At 58.2% G+C, this 25,077-nt stretch overlaps 1 protein-coding gene across 1 annotated transcript; it reads right to left on the bottom strand.

The window, feature by feature from the left end:
* Positions 1-1,670: 1,670 nt before the first annotated feature.
* On the bottom strand, positions 1,671-13,312 carry PRODH (proline dehydrogenase 1). The gene is made up of 14 exons (XM_075110053.1): positions 12,993-13,312; positions 12,468-12,676; positions 7,287-7,321; positions 6,803-6,952; positions 6,595-6,659; positions 6,073-6,189; positions 5,848-5,927; positions 5,493-5,574; positions 5,147-5,239; positions 4,890-5,036; positions 4,537-4,712; positions 4,347-4,445; positions 3,860-3,948; positions 1,671-2,663 (listed from the first exon to the last, which is right to left on the bottom strand). Exons 1-14 carry the CDS (start codon positions 13,305-13,307, stop codon positions 2,476-2,478), a joined length of 1,845 nt encoding a protein of 614 aa, XP_074966154.1. The 5' UTR covers positions 13,308-13,312; the 3' UTR covers positions 1,671-2,475.
* Between the last annotated feature and the right edge of the window lie 11,765 nt (positions 13,313-25,077).

The following is a 25,077-nucleotide window of genomic DNA, read 5'->3' as shown; positions in this document are numbered from 1 at the left end:
ATTTCAGGCTGGAAATGCCCCAACAGGTGCTTGCCTCCCATTGAACTATTTTGGAAAATATCAGAGAAAAAAGAAACCCCAGCACTATAGTATTTCTGAACACAAAACTGAGAATAAATACGTTGTTTTGTCGATGGTTCAAAAATCCCTGCAGCTGTTTCAGCAGGCAGGACTGCACGGCAGGGCAGTGGGGAGTCATACGATATGAGGCGCTTGTCACCATCCTGCTGGGACGCGGCCAGGCTCTGCTCCTTGGAAGAAGCCCCTGCTCACGTGTGTGCTTGGGCTTCTCACAGCATTTGAGCACAAGGCTGCTGAGACGGTTTCTACAAGGATATGGGCTCTTTTCCCTTGCAACTCCCCCTGCTGCTGTAGCCAGCATCCTTGCAAGCAAGCATGCTGCAGAACAGGCTACCGGCGTACACACCACTGTTCCACGCCTCCCTTTTCTTTGGGACAAGCAGAAAGAGGCTTCCAGCAGCAAGAGCTAAAACTGAGTAAGGTCAGGAAAGCCTGAGATATAGGGAGGGTTCGGTTGGATCAATACACCCAGAAATAAAAGGAGCTGTTGCTGTGTTCTGGTTGAGCATGGATAAAAGTTGCTGGGAATGGGGATTTGGGGTGTTTCAAGGGCATCCAGTGTGCTGGGTAGACAGGAGGCAGCACCCTGCACCCTGATCCCATACACAGCCCCTGCAAACAGCAGCACGTTCACTGTAGAGACATGCTTCAGAGCTGCCTGGAGGTGCACAAGTCCCTTCTGTCCTGGAAAGAGGGCTGGGAAGGGGGTTAACTCCAAAAAAGGGGGGTCAAGAGGGGCCATGTACAGATACATGCAGCTGCTGGCATGGAAGCTGCAACACCTGCTCCTGCAGTAGCTATGCAGGTGGCCAGGGGTCTTTGCAGAAGCTTGCAGCAGAAAATGGCTGCTCATGTATCCAGGCAGCCCTGGGTCCAGCCACACTGTCAGAGCCCAGGCCACAGGCCTATCCCCTCCCCTCCCCACAATACCAGGAGCCTGGGTACTGTCTGCTCTGGCACTGCTTTTAAATACCAGCAGCCCTGGCCCCATGCTCCAGCCATGCTTGCTGCACCTCCAGGTGTTTTTAAGGCATGGGAGTATCAGCTAGAGAAAAAGGCAGTAGGTGAACACCTCTGGAAAGCCTCAACTTCACTGCTTTGGCTCAGGTCTCTTGCCAGAAGCAGAGAGAACAAACCAGGGGAAAAGGAGATGCTGCCTTACAGGTGCTCATGGTCCTGCAGAGCCCAAAATGAGCCCAGAAGAAACTGTCCCTAATTCGAGGCAGTGAGCCTGCAGTGTGCATGTCCCCCAGAAACATCTCAGGGTGGGAGAGGCTCTCTCCCAGCTGCTGCTCTCCCTCCCCCCATGAGCAGCACAGTGCTGGGGGCAGCTGAGGATGCTCCAGGGCTCCCAGCTCTCCCCAAGCCCATCACAGACAGCTCTACAGCTTCCCCATTCCCAGGCCCCAAGGAAGTTTGGTCTCACTCAGTGCAGCCAGTCTCTGGCTCCTTTCCCCTGGCCCCAGCTCAGGCCAGAGCGTGCAGCTGGAGGGGGCTGAGAGCAGGCACTAACTACTGCTCTGAGACCAGAGTAGTGAAGCAGAGCCCAGGGCAGCAGCTGCCCAGTAACTCCAAGAAAGAGACAGGAGCAAGAACAGTTATGATTTAATCATCACCATTCTCTGCAAATCCAGTGTATGGCAGAGCCAAGCTGTGGTCCGGCTCCTGGTGCTCCCATGTGGCCACCACTCCTGCCCACAGCAGACCTGGTCCAGCATCAGAACTGGGGACTGCAGGCAGGGCAGGAACAGTATGCAGGTGGGGCTGGCCAGCACCTCTCACCCCTCCTGCCCCACTAGCTCTGTGCTTGAGGACGGACAACCTCAGGCAGCTTTGGCTCTGGGGCGGGGGCAAAGCCTGGTCCTGCCCAGGAGCTGCCCAGCTCTGGTCTGTGCAAAGCTGGTGAGCAGCCAGGTAGTGGCTGCCCTGGGACAGGCAGCAGTGACGCATCAACCCCTGCCCAGTGACAGTGGAGGAGCTTTTGCCGAGGCTGCCCTGGACCCAGTCCCGTGGCATGAAGCAGGCAGTGAAATCTCCCCATGCAATCCTACGAGGGGAAAACCCTAGGACAATGGTCACTGAAATGAGGAAAGACTGGCAGGGGAGCCCCAGCATCTCTCCAGAGACAGCCCAGGGCAAGCACAGCCCAAGACCCTCTGGGCTGGAGGAGGGACAGCCCTCAGGACAGTGCCAGCTAGGGCAACCCTACAGTAGCGACCTCCAGAAGGTGAATGTGGTTCAAACAGCAACAAGGACACTTCCCCACCCAGTGCAAAGGGTGCTGGGGCAGGGGGATGTGTGTGTGGAAAACTGCAGCAGAACTAGGACGAGGAACAGCAGTAGTGGTTATAGGTGAAGGCACAAGAGACCCTGGGCTGGATGCCACAGCTGGGGTTAGCGGCTGGGGCTGAAGAGGCTGCCTGCAAGGAGCCGCCTCTTGAGCTCCCTCCAGAGAAGGTCCCGCTCCTGGTTTGCCCTCTGCACAAAGCCCCTGTTCTCCTGGGCTCTCCGGGACAGGTAGGGCAGCACCTCGTTCACCGGGCCATAGGGCACATACTTGTAGACAGGGAAGCCAGCCTGACCTGGAAGGAGAGAGGGGCAGGTCAGAGAAGTACCAAGGAAAAGAAAAGAATGGAAAAAAGAAGAAAAAAAAAAAGGAAAAAGGGGGGACAAGAAGGAAAAAAGCAGGGGGGAGGAAAAGAGGCAATAAAGGGGAAAAAAAGGAAAAAAGCCTCCCTTACCCCCAGCTCTCCCATGCCCCTTGGGCTGTGCCAACAGAGCGAGGGATGAGGGTCAGCAGGTAGGAGCTGTTGCAGTGGCCGGAGGCTGTGGTTGAGCACTGGGGAGGGGAAGCCTGGGAGTGGCCCCCGCCAGACATGGCCAAGCCTGCCCGGGTGCGGGGGCGCGGCTGCGCGTCCCTCCCCAGCTCAGCACGGGGAGCTTGAGAACACACGGGGAGAGCAGGCTAAGGTCACCAGGAGCCCTGGGAATGTCGGCAGCCAGGGCCAGGCCAATTCAAGAAGCATTCAACCAGAAACATCAAGTTAACACATTTTTCCAGCATGACCAGAGGAGGTTGCAGACAGGCAGCCAAACCCCGCTTGTGAGGGGAACTCCAGGACATAACAGCATCCACGCTGGACAACTGCCCAGTCTGCCTCCTGCCGCTCTCCTGGCCTCGGGTCTCCACTCCGGACACTGGTGCAGGCAGGAGGATCAGTCCCTGACCTGAGCTGGGCTACCTGGACCCTTGCACATCCCTCTGTCCGGGCCCCTGGGAGCTCTGCTCCACTGCCTGGCCCAGTGGCAGAGGAGAGGACAAGGTCACACAAGAGCCTGTTGCCACGCCACTAGTGGGGAGCCCAGGACTTGGTGTGCACCTCCAGCGGAGGAAAGCAGCACTCCCAGACCAAGAAGGTACAAAAGGGGTTTTCCTGTCTGCCAGGACCCATCTCTGCCCCACCTACAACTCTCAATCTCAGCGTGTAATCCGAAGCGGGCATCTCCTGGCCCAGCCATCACGGTCTCATGGGACCTCCAGGAGACAGATGTGATTCTCCATCTGGATCTTCCCCAAACCCCATGCAGGGGGTCACAGCACCCCACAGAGCTAGGGAAGAGGCAACAAGGCACTGTCCTCGGCCAGTCCTGCTCTGACAGACCCCCATAGCCTGGCTCCATCCACCCTTTGGACCCCACAGCACCTGCTTAGGGAGATCTCAGGGGTCAAGGTGTACTCATGCTCCACCTGCCAAGCCCCCCTGCTCCCAGTACTCACCCAGGGGGAAAGTGATCTGGTCACACATGCCCAGCAGCTGCCCAAAGTACACCTTCTTCTCTGAGGGATGGATCCCAAGCTCCATCATCCTGCAAGCCAAGCCTCAGCATTAGGGAGGAGTAAAGACAGCAGAGCATGCAGGGGCAGCACATCCCACCAGAGGAGCGGGGATCATCTCCAAGTGCAACAGCATGGCACTGACCACGTCCCAGATGGATACTGGGATGCAATGATTTGAGGGATTTGTATTTAAAACAGCCTCTGGGCTGGGCCATGGGGCCAGCTCTGCAGCTGCTGTGGGCTACGATGCTGCACCCCAGCTCCAAGACCCAGCTGAAACCCTGAGCACTAGATGGGAGCTAGGATTCCATTGGGTGAGCAGAGGAGACATGACAAGCCACAGCACATCTCACTGCAGCTCTGCCAGCCTCCCACATCCCCTGAGCCCCCAGTCCCTGCCATACCATGCTGCCTCCCCAGCACCCACCTGCGCAGGGTGAACTTCACCGTGTCCTCATTGTGAGATGCCACCATCACGTTGGCTTTCCGGCTGTGCTTGATCTCCTCCAGGATGTAGTCCAGACACCTGTAGGACGGTACAGGACTGTGTGGTGAGGCTGCCTGAGCCTATGCCTGGTGGGGCGGGAGTGAGGAGCATGGCTGGGGCTGTACCCTACCTGTGGTACATCTCATTGGTCTTCTCATAGGTGGGGTTAATGGGATCCTCGTAGCCAATCTGGGCTGCCCTCTCCCGCTCCTGCTCCATGTAGGCACCGCGGACCAGCTTGGTGCCAAAGTGCCAGCCCTCCCGGCGAGACAGCTCCACATCCACTGTCACATTGTCATAAGCCTCCTGGGACCAGATGGAAGAAAGAGCAAAGGGTCATCACGCCAGTGCCACCTTCCCCCTGCGCCTCCAGCCAGCCAGCCCTGGAGTCGTGCCACTGCAATGCCGTGGCTTCAGGAGCCAAGGTCCCCATCCGGCTGCTCCCGCAGATCCTTCCTGCCCAGCCTCCTTGCTGGACCTCACCTTCAGGTAGCACTGGTAGGTGTTGAAGATGATTGCCCGATCCCTGTTGAAGCGGCGCTGCATCTCCAGGGTAAGGCGGCTGATAGCTGGCTGGAAATAGCTCTGCTCTGCATCCACCATCAGCCTCACACCCTTCTCTGTGGCTCTCTGGGGTGGTGAACAACATGCAGGTTGGTCTGATGGGGCCACTTGCTATGCACCTTTTCTCTCTGTGGTGGTGCCTGTGTCCAGCTGCCCCAGCCCCAGCACCCCCTGACCTTGGCAAGGATATCCATCCGCTGCAGCATCCGCTTCATCTGCAAATCCTCCTCCTCAGTAAAGCGCGAGAGCAGAGGCTCCAGCTGCCCAGTCTGAAACAAGAACAGCTTGTGGAACCCTGCCTGCCTTCAGCCAGCCCTGCCCACAGGAGGCAGAAACCTGCACCAGGGAGGCACGTGTTGGTGGCCAAAGGCAACGAGGAGGTGAACTATACAGAGGGATGAGTCCTTGCAGCACCCTAGCCTTGGTGCAGCAGCAGGGGACCAGAACAGGGGACAGGCTGCCCTGCACTGGCAGTGCCCTCTCTGCAGGGCCACTCCAGGTGTGGCAGAGATGGGTACCCACCTGCATGTTGGGGATGAGCAGCAGCTTCGAGAGCTTGGTGCGGCTGTCGATCAGGCTGTTCCAGTCTAGCAGGTCCACAGTGCTGGGAAGAGAAAGCCAGGTCTATACTAGTGTCTTGCAGGTGCAGAGGGGTCTCTACCAGCTCCTGACCCCTACCAGCAAGCCAGGTGCACAGCACTGCCACCCTGACCCATCTTGCACCTCCACCCAAACCTCATCTCTGCTTGGTTGCCGTGCTGAGCCAGTGCTGGCCTTTGGAGACCTCTCCTTGCTGCTGCCCCATTGCCCCAGGAACAGGGACAAGGTTCCCCAGCATCCCCACCCCACAGAACCCCCCAGGCTACAGGCAGCTTACCCGCTTACACCCAGGTTCTCGCCTGTGAACCAGTGCTGGCTCTCTGCCTTGGTTGCGATGCCGAGGCTGGCCAGGGCCTCCTGCCACCAAAAGGAAAATCAGTGCCAAGGGGCTACAGGTGCCTTGTGCTCCAGGCTCAGAGGTGTCACAGGTCAGGGCTGCTCTGGGATCCCTATGGCCACCTCCAGCAGCACAGCCTCCTCCCTCAGAGATCACCTGCCTCACCTGCAGCTTCTCCGCCTCCAGCTTCATCTCCAGCACTGCCCGCCCAGCCTGGCCCTGTTCTGCAGCCATTTGATGGAAGAACCTCCGCCACTTCACCAGCACCTCCGAGAACTGCAGCTGCAGGGACAGAGTTCAAGGTGAGACACCCAGACTGGAGCCCAGCTGGCTCGGAGCCTCCTGCAGTGCAGGCTCTGCAGGATCGTGCCCAGCCTGAGGCAGACCCTGACGCTGTAGCGGGGAACCTTGGCCAAGCAGAGGCCAAGCCTAGCAGTACAGACCCCCCATGCCCTCAGTCTGGGAACTCTGAACTTCTGAGCTCTTCACATGTCTCCAGAAGTTGAGGCAGGGTCACCAGGGTGGTCTCAGGCACACAGGGGACAGCCTGTTGGTGCCCACTCCTCTCTGCCATCAGTAGAGAGGCCACTGCAGCAAGCCTGACACCCCAAAGCACCTACCCTGAGATGCGTCACCTGTGGCCCTGGCTCTGACCCACCTTGCCTTGATCACAGCCCTAGCACTCACCAGGAACTGAGGTCTGCCCAGCGCCGTCAGCTTGATGGCTGAGAAGCCGTCCTCTGAGCTGCCACCTGCATGGAGCCACAAAGACAGAGCTCACCCAACAGGCAGGGTGCTCGGGCAGAAAGGAGGCACCCAAGATACAGGGATGGGCTGCAGGGTCCCGGCAGTCTCCAGGAACAGTGGGGCTGCTCAGGACACATGGAACACTTACCTGAGGCATCAATGCAGCGGAGGAACGTCTCCATGTGCTGGTCACACTTGGCTTCATCAGCGTAGAAGTATGTACGGGCACTGATGACCCCACCACGGCGATCCCCAAATCCCCGATGAGCTCGGTACTGCTTCTCCCTTTGCTCTGCTCCTGGGGTGGAAGAGGGTGGAGATGGGCCACACAGCCCTGCTGAGCTCCTACAAGCCTCCCTGGGAGCTTCTGCCATGGGTGCAGGGAAGAAGGGCTCTGTCTTAGATCTCAAAAGAGCCCCCAAGGGCTGCGATGTGCCCTGCCTGCTCTGTTGCCCAAGCAGGAGCTCAGCCTTGCTGAGGTGCAGAGTTGGCCAAGAACCAAGATATTCTTCATCCAGCTTGTTTTTCGAGGCTATGGGAGCTGGGTCCTTCCCCCATACTAGGCCTGCAGTGCCCAGATCAGCTGGACCTTCAGGCTATCTCCTATCAACAGGAGAGGCTGGGTCACTCACCTCCCATCTCCTTCTCGGCTGCAGAGGTGCAGGAGCTAAGAAGAGAAACAGGGAAGATAAGGGCCAGGTCAGCAACCCCCCACAACCCCAAACTGGTGGCCAGGGCAGCTCCAAGGCTCCTGCACTGCCAGCCCGGTGTTGGACCCTGCTCTTCCCTCACCATCCCATCACCAGTGAATCAAATGCTGCTCAGCATGAGCTCCACAGGCTAGTCAGATGCCTCAAACCCACTCATGGAAGGCAATGGGGTTTCAACATCCAGGCAAGAGTTACCTGGAAGCCCTGAGGCAGCACAGGAAGGATGCTCTGTCCCAGGATCCAGAGCTGCTCTCAAACAACCCACCCTACAGAAAGGACAAGGTCAGCCCTAGTGGGGCTCGGTGCTCTGTCTCTAACCACACCAGCCCAGTCCTCACTGTGGTGGAGCGCTAAACCTCGTCCCAACACCTCCCCACCCTACAAGCACCAGTGGCCAGACCATGAAGCAAGGAGCTCCTCTAGACCCATGGCACATAGCCATAGGATGCCCTGCTACAGCTCAGCTGCCCCATACTCCTCTGTGCCCTGGCATTAGCCAACAACTCACAAACAAGGTCTCAGCTTCAACTCCAGCTGACCTCAGATGTAATTTCAAGTCCAAGCTCTTTGCCACTGAGATAACAGGGCTCCGACAGCCCAGGGGGCCACTGGCCAAGTCACAAGATCCTACTTGAGCTTGAGCAGATAAGCCTTCTTGCTGACACCCTAAATCAAACCTGCAGACCCAAGGTCTCACCCAGGAACACTGCCAGCCCCTGGAGAGCAGCCCTGAGCTACAGCAGAGCCATCTCCTCCAGGAGAACTCTGCCTTGGAGTCACTGCCCCAAAATTAGCCATGCCCATCAATGGGGAAGCACACTGCGAGGCAAGCAGCAAAGCCACCTGGCTAGAGCCAGAGGACTTGCACAAGAGAGCAGCAAGGCACATGGCACAGTCCCAGAACATGTTCTCCCACATGGAAACCCTGTGACAGGGATTAGGGGCTGCTGGAAGCACAAACAAGCAGAGACAAGCCCTTCCCTCTTTCTCCCTGGAGCCAGGAACAGCCCCACATTGATCGAAGTGCAGCAAAGCCTGTCATGAACCAGGGCAGGAGCAGCTGGAGCTCATGGGGAGCAGCAGGCACCACGTCTGATCTGCAGTTTTGCTACCCTGAAGACAGGTCAAGAAGCCTTCTGCCCCTGAATACAGAGGGTGGAGGAAAGGAAGGAGGAGACATCATACACTGAGGGATGGGATGTGATAGCAAAGCCCACGGTGGATGGAAGGTCCCCTCAGAGCAGGCTGTGTGGTACAGGGGAAGGCTTCAGCTGGACACGCTGCTGGGACTCTGAGGGCATGTCAGAAGAGACAGGTCCTGCAGGCAGGTCCCAGCCATGGCACAGCAGGGCAGCTCTGAACCCCAGAGCACGCCTTACCTCCAACATCTGAGATGCTGGTGGCAAGTGGCACAGAGCAAAGCCTCCTCTGACCTACCCAGCGTGAATGCACACAACTAAATTAGCAAACAGCACCCTTGAATTTGAAGTGCTTTGCACTCCAGACAAACACACCCTCTCCAGCAGCATTCCTGCTGCATGACTGCGCTGAGCCCTTCATCCCCACGGGGGTGGGGGTGGCATTCAAATCAGTGCCATGGTGCTCCCTTTACTGTTCTGCATCAAGCAAAATAAAAGAAGGTCATTCCAGCTGAAGAAATAGCTCTTCCTGGATATCATCTGCTTTCTTTGCAATATTAATCTTGGCCAGCAAAGCTATTCCTACACCAACCAAGTGCCACTTAACCCAGCTTATACCTGGCCACCCCTTCTCCAAACCCAGAGCGAGTCTCCCAGGGCAGGACACTTCTCCAGGCACTGTCCAAACACTTCTGGCAAGCTGTAACCACAAAGGAGCCACCTGCAAGGCACATTTCGGACCTGGGAGGTCACAGTCCCCCAAAGCATGCACAAACCAAGCCCCCCAGGTGCTGCAAAGCAGGTTATGAAGCCTCAATGCAGTCTACTGGATTGCTGGGAAGGGTAATCCAGCTGACACAATAGATGTGGGCTTTCAGGAAGTTTTTGATCAGGCTCAAATAAGCTGTCTCTCGGAGAACCAAAAAGGTCCCCTTGTCAGAAATAAGTAGGCAATAATCCATTTTGCCCTGGAGGTTACCAGGAAGGTATCACAAGCACAGCATATTTGCTTTGCTCATCAGCAGATGGGTCTGGCAGGGGGGATGAGGGAACACTAGGGAGAAGCTGTCCCTGAATTACCACATTCAAAGAAAAACTCACAGTCACATGAAGCCCAGACCAGAGCTATGGGTGATGCTTAGAACCCTGCAGGTAGGAATAAAGCAAAACTCTTGGCAGAAGACAGTCCTTCAAGCCTGCCCCATGCCTGAGTTGCCAGCACACACCAGTCCGGGACCACTGCAGGACCTCCTCGCACAGCTGAACAGAAACTACCCTGTGATCCCAGCGACCCACAGCTCACGCAGGCAGAGCACTGGGCATGGGTGGCAGCAGGAGGAGAAGGGGAGGCAGTGGCTCTGGGAGGCTGACTGGCCAGGCTAGATTGTAATCCCATGTTGGGGCAGATATCAGGTGTCCGCACGAGAAAACTCAAGAGAGTGAAATCCATATGCTGCATGGCAGAGCCATTCAGGGTGTCTGACAGCACTCATGGGCAGGATTGTCCTTCCCCATGTTAGCACAACCCCAGCCCATTTCCTGGCTCAGGATGCCCATGGGCCAGCAATGGCCCCAAGGCTGCAAAGGGACCACAACCACCTCCGCTATGGAGGGGTCCTTGTTTCCCTCCACAGGGAGCAGAAGCCCCTGACCAGGCGCAGCACTGCCCCTCCACACCCCACCCAGGACTGCACCCATCCCAGCGCCCCCATCCCACACGCTGCCCCAGGAGCAGAGCAGCACCCAGGCTCTGCTGCCTGCAAGACACCTTCTCCAGCTGTGTCACCATGACCTGGCAGCAGCCTTCAGCACATGGCCAAGGACTCCTGGGACAAGCTGGCAAAGCTCTGGATGCCAGCCCGGGCAGGGCAGGGCAGGTATGAGCCTGCAGCAGGCGGGATAAGCCAGTGCCTACCCACATTGCATTGCTGTTTCCAACCAGAAAGCCTGTTACAAGGAGCAGGAAGGGCCCATCGCTGGGGAGGAAAGGGCACTTCCTCTGCTGTTACCGCCAGCTTGCTCCAGAGGAACAGGCTGCACTGGTCAGCCCAGCATGGCTGCCTGCAGGAGCTATGCCTGGGGGAACAACAGCAGATAGCACCAGGAGGCCAAAAAAACTGCTGGCTGGGTCTGGTTTGTACCTCTGCTTCCTGGCTGGCAGCGGGGTAAAGCCCCAAAGCACTCACTGGAGGGAAGGATGCAGCTCCCAAGTCCAGCAGCCACAAGCCATGGACTGCTCACCCCTCTCAACCACACACAGCCCAGCTTGGCACCACCCTGGCAGAAGCGCTGGTAATTTGGGTTTTGCCCCCAAACAGAGCCAAGGAGGACCCAGCGCGATGCTTGGCATGGGCCAGGGTCCAACGCAGCCCTTCCAGTGCCACCCACACCTTCCCTGGTCTTTGTCCCTGCTTCGTGACATCACTGGGTGACTGCCAGGACAGCATTTTTTCCCCCTGCCTATTTGATGCAGAAAATCCCACTGGGCATGGGGCTCAGATCCTTTCTCAGGATTTTTTATCTGAAAGATCTTTCAGGACCTTTGCCAAGCTTTCCTAGGTGGGAATGACCCACGCAGCACAGGCAGAACTCACATAGCAAGGAGTCCCATGCAAGCAACCCCAAAATCTGCTCTGGGGGGCCTAGCATAGCTCACAGACACGCCACCATGAGCGGGCAGGATACAGGTGCAAGCAGAGCCTGTCCACGAAAGCCCTCAGTGGTCAACCGCAGGATGCGCTCAGCACAGGCACAGCCCTGCAGCACTGGAACCACCAGCTCAGCTGTGTCATGCCAGGGGCCAGCTCAGCTCCACAGGGATGCTGAGCAACAGGCCGAGACCATGGCTACATGCCCAGGGAAGAAAACTGCCAACCCTGAAAACACCGCTGCTGTGCACCTTCAAAAGAGCCATAGCCCGTGGGGGGGAATAAGAGGGGTATTTTGAAGCTTTTAAATTTAAAAAAGTGCAGTTTGCAGCTCAGTCAGCAATGGGCTGGGCTGGGTGCAGTCCTGCCTCCCCCTGTGCAGCTCTGACACCAGTGCTGCCCTCACAAGCTGACCAGTCCTGCCATGGATGGGCAGGACATTTGCACTGGTAGATAATTCTAGCAGCAACAGTGAGCGGCAAGCCGAGCGTCCCTGATAAGCAGCAGCTAGGTAGGGAGCAGAGATAAGGCTCCTGGCACCAGCTAGGAAGAGTCCAGTGGCAGCACCTGCATCACTGCACCAACCCAAAACCACACTTGCAAATCACCCCCAAAAGATGTTTCAGCTGTTATTTTTAACACCACGCAACAAGTGTGCGGTGGCAAAGGGGGAACACGGGGCTGTAGCAGCCTTGCCGGGGGGAGCGCTGCATCCCCAGCCTGCACCCTCTGGCAGGGCCACCCTTCTGCTGGGTGGGGGGGGGACACTGCCCACCCTGGTGACTGTGGGGTGCCAGCCAGCGGCCCATCGATCGGGTGAGCAGAGCCACCCAAAACCGGAGCCTGAATAGTGGAAAGTTACTGGCAGCTTTGGGCCGGTGCCTGCCCTTGGCAGAGAGCAGGCGGCAGGGAAGGCTGCCCGGGGTGGGGGAGCCAAATGTGGGAAGGGGGTGTGACTTGGGGGGGGAGCACATCGGCTGGAGAGGGGTGGAAATGGTGAGGGGCAGCACCCCAGTGTGTGTATGGGGCAGCAGCCTGGGGGGCAGCAAGGGGAACAGAGGGGAGCAGCACCCCAGCGTGTTTGGGGAGGATGGCGGGGCGGCACCGGGGGGCGGCGGCCGGGCGGGGGGTGGGGGGGGGTGGGAGCGCAGCGGGAGGCGGGACCGTGACGCGCGGCAACTCCGGCGCCGCAGCCAATGGGAGCGGGGGGGATGGGCGGGCGCAGCCAATAGCGGAGCGGCCAAGTCCCGCGCCCGGCGCGCACGCCGCGCCGCGCCGTCCCGCTGCCGCCTCCCCCGCCGCGGCCTCGCACTCACTCCAGCTCCTTGCGCTCGGCCTCCTCGGCGCTCAGGTCCTCCTCCACGCTGTAGTCCAGCACGGCGCCCACGCCGAAGGCCTGGTTCCGCCGGATGAGCGGTTTGATGGCCTCCTGGTCCTCCCCGGCCACGAACTGCCCGTAGAACGTCATCTTCATCAACCGCTCGAACAGCGCCTGCCCCAACACCCGCTGGCACAGCTGCAGCAGCTGCGGGACAACGACAGCTCAGTGCCCCACCGACCGGGCACCCTGCCCGCAGCAGTCCCCAGCCCCCCGAACAAGAGTTCCGCAGGACCTGGATCGGCACCCCTCACCCCCCCCGGAAGGGCGGGCCCCCCTCCCCTCTCCCGGTCCGGGACCGGAGCGGGTAGCTCCCCCCGCCCCGAGGCGGGCATCCTCATCCCTCCCCGGAGCGCGCAGCCCCTCCCCCCCCGCTCGGCGCCCCACCCAGAGGGGGAAACCCTCCTGCTCGGGACTGCCCTCCCACCCCCCGGGCGGGGTCCGGCGACCCCCCGCCACCCACCTCCCGGTTGTGCTCCACGAGCGGCCCGACCGCGCACAGCCCCAGCACCAGCAGCCCGCGCAGCAGCTCCGCGCTGCTCTTGCTGCGGAACGCCTCCCGCGGGTCCTCGAAATCCACGACGGGCGGCGGCGGCCCCCGCTGCTCGCCCCGCGGAGGGGGAGGCGGCGGCGGCACCGGCCGGGCTCCCCTGCCGGCCACCGGCGGCGGCGGAGCGGCCCCGCGGGGCGCGGTGGCGGGCGCGGAGCGCGGGCGGCGGGGGGCGCCCAGGCGGGCGGCGGCGGCGCGGAGCGCCCGGGCCGCACTCGGTAGAGCCATGGGCACGGCGGGGCTGCGTGATCCGCGCCGCCGCCTTAAGTACCGCCCGCCTGGCACCGCCCCGCGGGGCTCCCCGCCGACACGGCCGCGCCCGCCGGGCCGCCGCTCCGCTCCGCTCCGCTCCGCCCCGCCCCGCCCCGCTCCGCGGCCCGGCTTTGCACCGGCACCGGCAGCACCGTGCCGGGCGCGGGCCCTGTCTCGCAGCCCCCAGCCCGGTGCCTTCCCCGTTCCCATCCCCTCGGAGCAGCCCTCCACGGGGGCGCACCTCTTCCGAGGAGCCCCGGGGAGGGCATAGAGGGGCAGGGGTGGCCCGCGGGGAGCCCCGTGTGAGGCTCCCTGTCCTCTTGGAGCAGTACCAGGGAGGGCCGGGGTAGGGCGGGGAAGCCCTATGCCCTTGGAATAGGCCTGGGGAGGGGCGAAGGGAGAACCCCCAAGCCCTTGGATGAGCTCCAGGGAGAGCTCTGGAGGTCCCAAGGGAGCCCTGAAATAGTCCCCATCTCACAGGATGGGCCCTGAGGGGAGCATGGGGCCAACCCTGCAGGCCAAGGGACTCCTGACCTCTTAGAGCAGCCCCAGGGAGCATCAAAGGGTGCCCCAAAAGGGTCTCTGTCCTCTCGTAGCAATCACTGGGGCAGGCTGTGGCACGTCCAGCCCACAGAACTGGGAGGCCCTTGGGGAGGGTATCTCAGACCCAGGGGAAGCGTCATGGGAGAGATGTTGCAAGCCCCCGTGCTTGTTCCTCATAGTCTGTGCATGAACAATTTGGCGGTTTCCGCTGAATCCTCCTTTGTTTGGTCAGGGTTCATAGGTGCTGGGGTGCTGGGGTGCTTGGGGTGGCTTGAGCCAGCAGACCAGCTCCCTCTCCGTGACCGCGTGCCCCCTGTGTGCCCCCTCTATGCCCACTGGTCCAGGCCCAGTTCGCAGCGGCTCCCGGAGGGTGGCTCCGGGCTGCTGCAGACCTGCCCAAACCCAGCGCCTCGGCGACATCTCGCGCCCGGGGACGCTCAGCGCAGGCAGCATCGCCCAGGCGGGGTTTGCTGCGGGGCGAAACCACGCCCTGAGTGGGGAGGAAGAGCTCGAAGCTTTGCAGCGGGTGCGATGCAAGACTTTTCTTTTCCAAAGCAACGCCCAGCACAGCAAACTGTAACCGATGTGAGTCTGGCCCTGTCTGGATGACGTACAGCTACCACAGGGCCAGCGGTACAGGAAAAATTAGTTACAGCAAATGTTTTTTCCTCCATGTCCCAGCACTGACATTGCTGTGATTAGCAAGGTTCCTTGAGCTCATTTGCAAGGTTTCCTTTTGGGACATCCCATCCTTCCGTGGTAAGAGCCAGACAGTGGCATTGCCCCTAACAGAGCGAGGTAAAAAGTCACTGTGAAAAAGCATCCATTTCCTTCAAAATATTTCCTGTGCTGCATTAACACTTTCATGCTATTTAGAGTGAAATAATTCACCTGAAGTTTCTTGCTGCGACGAGGTTGCACACATGAAATCTCAGGCTTGAAAGGCTCTAATGGCATCATTCGCCCCCAGGAAACTCTCATCTGATCTTAGCAGGGAAAGTTTGCAAGCGTTGCCCGTTGTGCTGGCAGAGCTGGCAGCCCCGCAGCATTGGTGGAGCCTCCAGGCTGGGGGGGGGAGTTTATGGTGCACGATCAGGTCTGAGTTTCCAGAGAAACTTTAGTCTCGGATCTGAATGCGGAGATGAAATGTACAAAAGCCACATTTTGGTGGAAATGAAATCTGATGGTGTTTGTCTTGGGACTGCTGCTCCCAAAGCAGAGGGGATCCCTGAGCTGTCACCCCTGCTGACAGCTGCGAGAACAACAATGGATGCTCAAGGCTGCTGTGGGAGCCCCCGCACCCTTGGCTGTGCCAAGCCCTCGCAGGTCACTGCACCATGGCCCTGCAGAGGGCTGACCCCAGCTCCCGATACCCCCTGGCTGTGACTTTATGCCCTTCAGTCCACTGTCCCCATACCCCACCATGCCCAGGCAGATGCTGCTGGCGCAGAAGAGGATGGTGCACGCGCAAGGTCTGCTCCTACTGGCATGGTGGCTGCAGCTGGCCCGTGCGTGACATGGGAAGCCCAGTTCAGCCCACGGCACAGGTACCCGTATCACAAACGCCACCATGCTGCTGCATCCTGCACAGGGAACGTGCCCAGGCCTGATAACGTGCATGCTCGGCCACACCAGCGATGGCACTGAGGTGGGGAGAGGCTGTTATTGATGGCCTCAGAAGCCATAGGATGTAAATAAACAAATTTGAATGCAAGACAAATAGGTGAGAAGGGGATTTAGTGCGGGAGGAGACGGCAGTTTGGGAAGCGGGAGGCCATGGCATGCATATTTCATGGGCCGGTGCTCGGCAGAGAGGCATTTTTGACACTGTGAAAATAACAGATGGCAACAAGTAACAGCAGCCGCTCAGGGCACCTGGGAGGGAGAGTTGTGAGATGAAAATCACCTCTGCCTTTCAGCAGAAGCGCACGAGCACATGACCTCGGGCTGCTGAGCTGTGCCATATCGCCAGGGTGCAGGGATCAGCCTTCTGCACCATCATCTTCCTCCAGCCCAGTGCTGGGGTAGGGGCTAACCTGGCCCATCCTCAGGACTGGGGCTCAGTCCTCCCTGTCCTGTAGCTCTGCCAGCCCTCAAGCCCTGCCTGCTCCAGCAGCCCTTCCTGTGCTGGGCACCCGATGCTGGAAGCAGCATCCATCCTCTGCGGTTTCCCTGGAGAGTGCTGATTCAGATCCTCCTCTGTCAGGTGTTTCTCATGTTGATCATATGCCTGACTCGTGCCCAGCACCAGCGCTACCAAACCACTTCCACCCCAGGCCAGCATGCTGGGAAGGACATCTACACCCTGCCAGCAGGCAGGCAGGGGTGTGGGGAATGGTGTGGACCCTCAGCTGGCACCTAGCTGTGCTAAATATGCCCCTTGGAGATGGACACGATGGGGTGGCCAGGAGGTGCAGCCCTTCCCCAGCATGGGTCAGGGGCAGCTGCCTGTCTGCTGTGGCCTCACCAGCAAAACCCAGGAGAAGGTGGAGGTGGGGACAGCGCTTCCCAGATTGTATCCACAGGTGGCTCATCACCTGGTTGAGGGTTATTTTTTCTTCACAAGAGGCTTCATTCCTGGCGTGCCACTCTTCAGGGAGACCCCCAGACCCACTAGTATTCATGCTGATGGGAATAAAACCCCCATGGGGTGCACAGGAGCTCCTGGCACTAGGACAGGGTGTGTTCAGATGATGAGCTGCTTCACTTTAACTCCTTCAAGCAGCCCTGTTGCCCTCCCGGGGGTGGCTCTGGCTCATGCCGTAGTATGGTTCATTGCAAGCGCTGCTCTGCTTTGCTGTGCCATGCTGGCAGTAGGGTGGAGGACCTGGCCTGTCCTTCCACAGCTGGGGAACCGGGGAACTGTGTCTTTCCCCTTCCTCCTGGTGCTATAGAGGTCCCTGGAGGTTTAACCACTGCAGCAAGGGTAGTGGTGAACCCCATCCCAGCACAACACAGGCATGGTGAGGCTGCAGCACTCATGTCCTGCCTCTACAAGATCGGAGTAGTGAGTTTTGGGGACTTGCTGGTGGTCACCTGGGGAGTCACAGGGTGGGAGCTCTAGCTTCTGGGGTGTTTCTGTGGGTCTGGAGCCCCAGTGAGAGCAGCTGAGAGCTGCCACAGACCCTGCCAGAAAAAAGAGATGCTGGGGGCTCCTCTTGCAGCTGATCTCCTAGCCGTCTCGGACCTTGCTCCTCAGGGATTTGGGAAGCTGAGCTGGGCTCCAATCCCTGGCACTTTCCGCTTGCATCCCAATTATTTTTGGTGTATCACTTGCAGCCTAAGAAATAAATGTCCTCTTGATTCTTCCTCTGAGTTCCTGCAGGTCTGCTGTGGCTCAGCAGCCATAAGAAAATACCCGGGTGAATTCCCATCTCTATAAAGGTCAAAACTATAAAAAAAGAAGGTTGCCTCTGAAAGGGCACCTAGGAAATATCCAAGGCAGAGAAACGCACATCAGACTTCCCACATCAGGTAATTCTTTCTTTTTTTTTTGCAGAAGGCTCCTCTGGTTTTCCATCTGCAGGTAAAAGTGGGTTATGTGAGATGTCCATGAGTGTTCCTGGGGGAAAAGGAAGGTCAGCAAATGCCTGAAACAATTTTGCTGCACTTACAGCTGAGAAAGGATCGTGCCGGAAGGTTTCTGTGGAAGTGGGGTCTGGGAATAGACATAAAAAGCCTTTTATCCAAGCTGACTCCCTTGGCGGATGGGTTGTTTACGGAGCCTGGATGCCAGAGCATCTGGAAGGGAGCCAGCTTTATTTTAGCCCTTCGTAAATGATTTTAAAACCTCATGCTGGGGGAGAATTCCTGGGAAAGCATTGGGGAAGGGAAGGCGAGGGAGAGGAGCTTTTGAGGGCAGAGGCAGGGGTGGGTGGAGGGAAGGGGCTGCTCGGCTCTGCTTCCCTGGGGGAGCAGGGGCACGGGTCCCTAGGACATGGGTGGGAGGCAGAAAGGGCCAGCCCTGGGAAGGGACAGCAGGAGTGTTTGGTAGGGGGCTGGCTGTGCCCCTCCTGCCCCCACCAAGAGCTGCTGAGATGTGAGCCCAGGGAGGTGTGCTCCTGAACCTGGCAGCCCCCAGGGCAGGTTGTGTCCAAGGACAGCTCCCCAGCAAGCATCTTCCCAAGCCTCCCAGCTTCCTCCCAGGTGATGCTCGTAAGAATCCCCTTTACTTTTTGCAGTCCTTGCCTGCAAGGAGCTCCTGGACAGGCCCATGGAGCCAGGCTCCCCACTCTGAGCTGAACCAAAGACCCCCAGGTGCGGGTGTGGGAGCCTGGTGTGCCGGGGGCTCGGGGCAGGGCTCCCTGCAGCAATATGGGGGCAACCAGACATCATCGGACTTGGGATAAGGAGCCCCGCTCAAGGCTGAATGAGATTAACTCACACCACCCTTAACCTCGAGAACCTGGATGTTCCTTATTGATTAATGTGTTGGCTCATTTGTCTAAAAATATGCTCTCAATTACTATGCCTTGGGAAATGGAGATGTCTTGCAGTAAAACCTCATCAATTTGAGGGCTGCTACAGCCTCAGCAAAGCCCCTTTGGTCACAGAGCATTGATGTCCACTGTCCAGAGATGGCTCCTCTCTGCAGGTGGGTTTGGTGTGGTTCAGGGGTCTGGTCGATTCCCAGCCTGCAGCAGCAGATTGATACTTGCCTTTTTCCAAGTGTCACTTATCTTTGCTTCTTACCTTTCTGTTGAGAGCAGGTGGCACTGAGTGGCACTTGGACTTCTCTTCCAGTAGAGCGAAGTGGAAGAAAAAATGTTTCTTTTCTCCTTGCACTCCCAAGATGTCCATAGTTAAAGGGGAAATCTGCTCTGTTTTCTTTATTTTTGTGTTGTTTTTCTGCCTTCCTTCTTTTCACAGGCAAATACTTTGTAGGAAAATTCATGCTTTTCCCTTATTCTCCTGTCCCAGGGAAGCACTGAGTTGCCCCCCAAAAGGACAGCACCCAGGGAGAGGGCCTGATGCTCCCCTCCAAGTGCATAACCCCATAAAGGCTGAAAATAGAAAAAAAATATAGAAAATAGAATTGAAAATAGATTGGCTTTTCTGCGGTTGTTTCACATCTCCAGGCTGAGACTCCTGTGCTGGGAGCAAGTGGCTTGCCAGGTCCTGGAGTTGGAGGGGGGGGTGTTTGAGGGCCCTGTGATCCCCCATCCCCCCACCAGCACCACAACCTGTCTGACAGCCAGGCACAGCCTGAGGAGGGGAGGGCTGGGGCCTTCTGGGACAGATCAAGGAGAAAAAGGGAAAAGTGACCGAGGCTGCTGGCTGCCAGCGCTGGCCATTCCTGCCTCCCTCCCCAGACAGCGCAGTCAGTGGCAGCGTGCAAACTGTCCGTCATCTGACAGATCAGCTGGGCACCAACGCTCCATCCCCATCTGCTTCCATCCAGGCTCCGTATCCACCATGTCTCCCATCCTCCTTTGTCTCCCCTTCAGCCTCTGCCCCACAATCCCAGCCAGCCCCTGCCCCTGGGCTGAGATGAGCACTGCAGGGCCAGGGGGTGCTCAAAGAGGGTTCATCCACTTCTGTGTTTCTAACATCCATAGGCAGTAGGAGAGAGCCTTGAACTACATGTCCAAACCCATGTATCCTCGCTCACTGCATGGGCTGCAGATTCTTGCTGACCTACTCCTACTTTTTCCACCCTTTATACCTTCTGTGCAGCCACCACCCCTGTGCCTCCCACCAAGCAAAAGCAGCTCTTTGCTTCCCTACAGGCTTCTCTGTTGTATTCACCTCTCCCCAGGTGAGGGGGAAAGCAATTTGCTTTTGCAGTGCCCAGGAGAGCAAGGGCAGAGCCAGGGCGTTGCTCTGGGGTGACATTTCACCGCCCCTTTCTCTTACTGCAGCACTTGCTGTCCACCTTCAGGTTTCGGCACCAGCTGGAGCAGGGCATGCAGATGATGGCATCCTTCCTCCCCAGCCTGACGTCCCCCTGCTCTCCCCATCCTTCATGGTGAACGTGGCCTGAGAAAAACAGGCTACACGGTTGGTGTCACTTCAAGATGCATATTACTGCACAGAAATACTGATTTTTTTCAAGGCTGAATCCCATCTTTCACTCTGGTGATTGCATGGCTTAACTTTGCACATTCAAAGTTCCTTCTGGATGGAGTTTTGTATATAATTTCTTAATTCTTTGCCCAAGGAAGTGTCAAAGAGAGCATCCCTCCTTGGAGAGATTCAAGCCACGGCTTGATCTAATGTTTCTCCAAGGGGGAGGCAGACCTGGAGATGCCAGAGGTCCCCATGGCTCTGCCATCCCATAGCCCCATTCCTGCCGTTACACAGCTGTGACAGCCACCCCAGGATTGCAGGACAAGGGAGAGCCCAGGGCAGAGCCCACCCCAATGCTCTGGAGGATGCTGACACTGGGGATGGTGAGAGGACACCAGGCCTGGGACAGCAGTGCTGGCAGCCACCACCAAAACTCACACCCTGACTGTATCAGAGCTCAAATAATTTTTCAACATCACCGGCCAAATTTCTGCTGATTTTCATGGGGACAGGAGAAGGCAACACTCCAAGTCCCTGTTCCACAAGCTGGCGATGTGACAGTTTTCCACTGGTGATTTTTTTTCTTAATGCAGGCCAAAAAAAAGTAATTTGCTCTCATTAGAGCTGCTGATACAGCTGGAAAAAGTGAGTTGCTCTCTGAAAGCTCAGCTGCTGCTCTGACAAAGGGCACCGTCCCCCCTCCAGCAGACCTCTGGGTGTTTGGCTGCCCTCTGGCTGCAACTGTTTGCACTGAAACTTGGAAAGAGACTCCAGGATGGAAAATTTCAGGCCTAAAGGGTAAAGTTGGACAAAATCCAGGCAGGACTTGGCAGACAAACCCAAAAAAGGTTGTTCCTCTTGCTGACATTTTTACTTCTGTGCTTTTCAGAGCCACTCTCTAGCTTTTTTCTCGGCCGGGTCATGTTCTGCCAGTGTAAGAGGTGATGTTACCACCATGACAGATGGCATCCTCTGGGGCTTCCTGAGTTTCTTGTCCCTGGAGCTGTGGATATTCCAGAAGCAGACGCTGTAGTGGCCTTGCATCTTGTGAGGACGGCTGTCCCATCACACTCCCTTGCCAGCCTAGAAGTGGCTGGAGGGCTTTGCTCCTCTGGCTGCTTGTGCACAGCAGATACTGTCCATCCATTGCTGCACCAGAACAACCCTAACACAGCTCAGATAAACCACCTGGTGGAAATCAGGTGCTGGGGTCTTAGTGCAAGCTCTGGTTATGGGCAACCAAAAGCAAACTGCTACGCAACGCAGCTGTGCATTGCAAGCTGGCTCCAGGATGCACATGAAGTTGCTTTTAACAAGGAATGTGCTGGAAAACTGGTGTGACTCCATCTGTCTCCCGTGAATTCTTGCACTCAGGTCTTGCCAGGAGGACAAGTCAGCCCATCCGTGCAAGGCTTGAGGAGCTCTGTAGAAGGACCTTCCTGGGCTATGCTGTGTCCTGAGCTCCCCTGCAGCAGTAGGGATCCCACAGCACTCCATGGTGACTGAGTCACTCCTCCAGTCACCTGGGGGAGCAATCCCCCAGATGCTGAGGCCAAAGACAGACCAAATTCACCCTGCAGGAAAACAGCTGTACAAGGAAATTGGATCTTACTCATTACAAATATTTAAACTTTTTTTTTCATTGCTAAAGTGTGTCTTTATTTATTTAAGTGCAAGGCAGCTAGTTCAAGGTGAGAAAAAGCAGGCTGCAGATGAGAGATGAACCTGCTTTAAAGTAAGTTTGGAGTTGTCATCACCACACCTCCTGTGGGACTGGTCTCAGCTCCTTCCCTCCAGAAAGCACCGTAGCACCTCTTTTCCCCTGCATTTTGGAGAGGACAGACTTGTGTTGCTTACCCAGAAACAGAAATATAGGTCTAACAAAGCACATTTGAGGGGTCTTGGTGTGAGAGAGAGTGTCGGTGAAGGTCTCTTGTTGTCCCCTCCACTGACCATGTTCCTCCATCCAGGGGATGACCATAGGCCAAAACTGCGCCAGGGCCCCTGTATGGCCGGGAAAGGAGCCCCTCAAGAGGTGAAGCACATTTGCACCAGGGAGCAGGGACAGCTAGCCTGCAGTGGGTGCTGCTGCTGCTGCTGCCTCTCGGGCCGCACCACCCGCGTGAGGCAGCGGCGCCGCTCGGACAGGGCTGTGGGGCGCGGCTCGCGGCCAGCGGGACCGCTGGGCCTGGGGGGCAGCAGGGAGCGCCGGCGCCGGGCATGGGTGAGGCGGTGGGCGCCGACGGCGGAGGGAAGGGCGGGGGGCGGGGGGCGGCGGCAGCGCCTCGCCGCCGCTGGGTGGCGCCGCCGCTCCGCCCGCCGCCCCGGTGCCGGTGCCGGTGCCGGTGGTGGCGCCGGGGGGCGGCGGGGGTGAGGCAGCGCTGCCCTGCCCTCTCTGCCGCCTCCCCGCAGCATCCCCCGCTCTGCAGCCGGGCACGGCCCCCGCTGCCCTCCGGTCCCTGTCCCGTTTCCCTGCCGGGTGACCCCCCCGCGGGGCACAGCTGGCCGCTCCGCCTGCCCGGGGCAGCGGGGAACGCGGAGGCAGGCCGTGCTGGAGGTGCGCTGGGTGTTTTACCGAAACCTTTGCCCACAGCAAGGCTGCTGGGTGCCCCTCAGCGAGGATCTGCCGCGATGCCGTGGTCAGGCAGCCACAGAGGGGCTTGTCCTGCCTTCCGTTCCACTTTCTCTTGTTGCTGTCATCCCCCAGCCCAGGGTCTGTGTCACTCTTTAAGTGGTTGCTCCCTTGAATTCATCCTGCTGCAGCCCCTCAGGCTCCTCCAGCCCCTGCCCCAGCCTCCCCCCCCGCCTCCTCCCGCACAGCACTGCAGGCCCTTCAGCTCTCTTTAAAACCTCAAGCGATCTCCGCTCCAGCTGTGCTACAGCCAAAGCATCCCGGTGTCCGGTCCTCCAGCCTGAGCGCCGCACCGCCCTGCAGCCCGGTGCATGGCCGGAAGGGGCGTTCGGCTCTCCTGTAGGAAAAATACCTTTCACTCCAGCCTGCGATCATGAGATGGCAGGGACTTGGCAGCCCTGATGTAGGTGTACCATGTGGCACCGAGATGCCAGGCTGCCCTTTGGTGGCTGCGTCTACTCCTCACCTACTCCACCCTGCCTGGCAGGATGCAGGGCTGGGCAGGCTGCTGGGAGAGGGGAGGTGGGCTGTGGACACCCGGGTCCATCCCTGTTCGCACTCATGGGGCATGGCAGCTCTCTGAACAAGAACTCCTCCCAAGCACATTGTCGGCCAGTTCCACCAGTGTCTTTCTATGCGTGGGATGAAGGTGTGGTGGTGTGGGGGGTGCAGGTGTGAGCAGGCAGGGCTGTGTGCAAGACCGTGTGTGTCTGTGCATCCTTGGGAGTGTATGTGTGTGAGGGGTGTTCATGCAGAGCGAGGGGTGTTCATTGGGGAGCCCTCATGTTGGAGGGCTGGAGGAGGCAGGGGTGTGTGCATGGAGCAGTGCCCAGCAAGACAAAGGTGGGTCTGTCAGCCCTGCACCTGGGGACATGCTGCTCTGGCCCCAGGGATGCCTGACTGATGCAGGGATCCACCCAAAAGTCTCCTTGCCAGGCCACCCCTCCATGTGTTTCATCCCGGTCTGAGTGGCGATGACATTTTATTACTGCTCCTGGGGACCTGCTGCAGAAAGCTTCTGGCAGGAGCTCCCAGCCCATCCATCACACACTGAATTGGCATTTATGAGGCACCTGGAGCAATAAATTCTTCCTGGGATGTGCCTGGGAGTTGGTGTCAAGGACGGGCTTGGCAAAACCTCCTCAGGACCCATGTGCCCACATGGCAGTTGCCAGGCGGCACTGCACAGCCCATACTTGTTTCCCACTCCCTCCCGACGCCCACGGGTCCACCCTTGTGCTGGCCCAGGCTGAGGGTGCTGCCCTTTCCTGGGCTCAAGTGTCCCATCAGCCATGCTGCAGCGGTGCCAATCTGCCAGCCTGGCCCCACCCTGGTGGCGCGGCAGAGGTAGGGACAGTCATGGTAATGGGCTTCTCTCCAGGGCAGATGCAGGTCCCACAGCCTGGCTCTGTGATGCAAGCAATTAGTGGAGAACCAGTTTGATTTCAAAGACAAGTGAGGTGGCATCTGGAGTGTTGGCACCCAGTTGTGGGCTTCCCAGTACAAGAAAGACATTGGCATACTGAACCGAGTCCAATGAAGAGTTGTGAAGATGATTAAGCCATTGGAGATCATCATGAGTGAAGCAGTACTCTCCAGAGAGAGAAGAAATATGGAGAAAGGAAGACTGACCATCAGCTGAGGAGGATTGGGTCAGAGATCACCTAGGCAAACTGGATCCTCACAAATCCATGGGCCCCGATGAGAAGCACCTGCGAGTGCTGAGGGAGCTGGCAGATGTTCTTGCTGAGCCACTCTCCATCATCTTTGAAAGGTCGTGGAGGACAGGAGAGGTGCCTGAGGACTGGAGGACAGTAAATGTCACCCCAATCTTCAAAAAGGGCAGGAAGGAGGAGCTGGGAAACTATAATCTAGTCAGCCTCACCTCCATCCCTGGAAAGGTGATGGAGCAGTTCATCCTGGGGGTCATCTCCAGACATGTAGAGGAAAAGAAGGTTCTCAGAAGTAGTCAACATGGATTCACCAAGGGAAGATCATGCCTGACCAACCTGATAGCCTTCTGTGATGGTGTGACTGGCTGGGTCGATGAAGGGAGAGCAGTGGATGTTGTCTATCTCAACTTCATTAAGGCATTTGACACTGTCTCCCATAACATCCTCATAGATGAGTTAAGGAAGTCTGGGTTGGATGAGAGGACAGTGAGGTGGACAGAGAACTGGCTCAACAACAGAGCTCAGAGGGTTGTGATCAATGGGGCAGAGCCTGGTTGGAGGCCTGTCACTAGTGGTGTTCCCCAGGGGTCTGTGCTGGGGCCAGTCCCATTCAACAAATTCATCAATGACCTGGATGATGGGATAGAGTGTAACCACAGTGAGTTCGCTGACGATACCGAGCTGGGAGGAGCGGCTGATACGCTTGAAGGTTGTGCAGCCACCCAACGAGACCTGGACAGGCTGGAGAGCTGGGCCGAGGGGAACCTCGTGAAATTCAACAAAAGCAAGTGCAAGGTCCTGCACCTGGGGAGGAACAACCCCCCGCACCAGCACAGGCTGGGGGTGACCTGCTGGAGAGAGGCTCTGTTGGGAAGGACCTGAGAGTGCC

The sequence above is a fragment of the Phalacrocorax aristotelis genome, chromosome 15 (assembly GCF_949628215.1).
Source record: "Phalacrocorax aristotelis chromosome 15, bGulAri2.1, whole genome shotgun sequence".
NCBI lineage: Eukaryota > Metazoa > Chordata > Aves > Suliformes > Phalacrocoracidae > Phalacrocorax > Phalacrocorax aristotelis.
The sequence above is the reverse complement of the archived record's forward strand: the minus strand, read 5'-3'. Positions and strand labels throughout refer to the sequence as shown.

What these genes read in the sequence shown, in the direction of transcription:
- PRODH (XM_075110053.1), bottom strand. Translation starts at nt 13,307, where the DNA reads ATGGCTCTACCGAGTGCGGCCCGGGCGCTCCGCGCCGCCGCCGCCCGC. An exon ending in TCGTGGAGCACAACCGGGAG is followed by an intron (nt 12,677 to 12,992) that starts GTGGGTGGCGGG and finishes GTTGTCCCGCAG; the next exon opens with CTGCTGCAGCTGTGCCAGCG. An exon ending in CCAGATCACTTTCCCCCTGG is followed by an intron (nt 2,664 to 3,859) that starts GTGAGTACTGGG and finishes CTCTCCTTCCAG; the next exon opens with GTCAGGCTGGCTTCCCTGTC.